Consider the following 1,774-nt stretch of genomic DNA (forward strand, 5'->3'; position numbering starts at 1 on the left):
TACCCGAATTACTTGAATTAATCGAATTAACCGAATTGAACCACTACATAATTAAAAACATTACATAAGTCTTTGAATCACTAACATTACATAAGTCTTGAAATTAACACATAATTGAAATGTAAGTCTTTAATATTCTCCATTTGTATCCATTTCTTCTCTCCAAAAGATCTCCATTTGCATTAAACCTACAAAAAAAAAACATGTGCAAAAATTTAGCATATAATAGAAATATACTCATTTAAAAAAAATCAAATAATATAAACAAATGAATAGATTATAAGTTAACAAGAATAAGACAGTAAACATACCCTTCAACTAACGAAAGCTCATGAATTTAGGGTAGACTCTAATGCATTCCAAGAAAAGCCTAAACATTGAATCAATTAAATAAGTAGGAGTGATATGATAAAAAAATTGAAACTATTAAAATAAAACAATAAATATACAATTTTCAATCTTGTCAAACTCTTGGATTTATTCTTCAATCTTTTTGATGTCTTCCTGTGATGATGATTTTCGAATCAAATACTGAGTGCACACAAGAGCTTGTACAATTTTAGGAGTTAAAGAACTTCTAAATTGATCAAGCACACATCCCTCGGTGCTAAATGCAGACTCTGAAGCAATTGTAGAAATCAGTATAGCTAACACATCTCTGGCCATTTTTGAAAGAGTGAGAAATCTAGTGCTGTTCACTTTCCACCACAATAAAATATCAAAATCTTCAAAAAATTTCTCATTAGCCTCAGCTAGATATTTATCCAACTCAAATGTTTTATCCTCACCAAAAATTTCCAACTCACGCTTTTTATACAAAGCTTGCATTCGCCTTTTCATTTTTTGTTGTGGTTCACCGAGAGAAACATGTGTTGGTACACTCGATTGGCTACAAGTACTATGAAGTGGAGGCTTATACTCATCAAACAATTCATACAAAGATTCCTTCAATTTTTGCATCATTTTACAAGCTTTTTTAGAACTAGACATTTCACTAAGTGCAAATTTAAGATACTTTAGTTTTTGTCTAGGATCTAAAATACAAGCAACAAACATAAGCAAATTCATCTTATCAATATCACCCCAATACTTATCATACTTCTCTTTCATCTTGATGGCCATAACATTGAAATCAACATTACTATTTAACTGAGCATCTCGTAAAAGAATATCAATTTCTAAAAGCTCATCAAAAAAATATTGGACGTGACATATAAAGTGTCAGATATACACAAAGTGACTTCATAAAAGTGTTCCAAGAAATCCCTTAAGTTTCTAACATTATCCCAATCATCCACACTAAGCCAACCCTCTCTCCTTTCAAGTTCAGCCCTAAAGTTTGTATCTTGCTCCTCAAATCTCTCAAAAGGTCTCTTAAAGTTTTGAGCAGTGTTTAACATTAAGTAGGTCGAGTTCCACCTAGTACAAACATTAAGACACAACATCTTCTTGCACTCTATCTTTTCCACCACAACACACTCCTTAAACTTTTGTAATCTAGCTGGAGATTGTCTCACATATCTAACAGCCCCCCTAACACGTTCAACAGATTTATTCATTTCCTTTAAGCTTTTAACAACAATCGAATTCACAATGTGTGTCATACATCTCATATGAAGATATTTACCATTTTGAACTAAACCCCCTCGAGGGTAAAATTTATTTCTCAAATAACCAATAGCAACATCATTTGAACTTGCATTACCAACAGTAACAGTAAACAACTTATCAAACCCCCAATTCAACAAGCATTTCTCAATCACCATCCCAATGG

General features: G+C 31.8%; 1 protein-coding gene across 1 annotated transcript; it reads right to left on the reverse strand.

Annotated features, from left to right (window-relative positions):
• Nucleotides 1-477: 477 nt before the first annotated feature.
• Nucleotides 478-1,766, reverse strand: LOC107902290 (zinc finger BED domain-containing protein RICESLEEPER 2-like). The gene is made up of 2 exons (XM_041092723.1): nt 1,281-1,766; nt 478-912 (listed from the first exon to the last, which is right to left on the reverse strand). Exons 1-2 carry the CDS (start codon nt 1,764-1,766, stop codon nt 478-480), a joined length of 921 nt encoding a protein of 306 aa, XP_040948657.1.
• Nucleotides 1,767-1,774: the final 8 nt, after the last annotated feature.

The sequence above is a fragment of the Gossypium hirsutum genome, chromosome D05, assembly GCF_007990345.1.
Source record: "Gossypium hirsutum isolate 1008001.06 chromosome D05, Gossypium_hirsutum_v2.1, whole genome shotgun sequence".
In the NCBI taxonomy this organism is placed as follows: domain Eukaryota; kingdom Viridiplantae; phylum Streptophyta; class Magnoliopsida; order Malvales; family Malvaceae; genus Gossypium; species Gossypium hirsutum.

Excerpts from the sequence above, each read along its gene's own strand:
- LOC107902290 (XM_041092723.1), bottom strand. The coding sequence starts at position 1,766 with ATGGTGATTGAGAAATGCTTGTTGAATTGGGGGTTTGATAAGTTGTTT. Across the intron at positions 913-1,280 it reads GTGTGGATGATTGGGATAAT|CCTCCACTTCATAGTACTTG; the intron begins GTTAGAAACTTA and ends GATGAGTATAAG.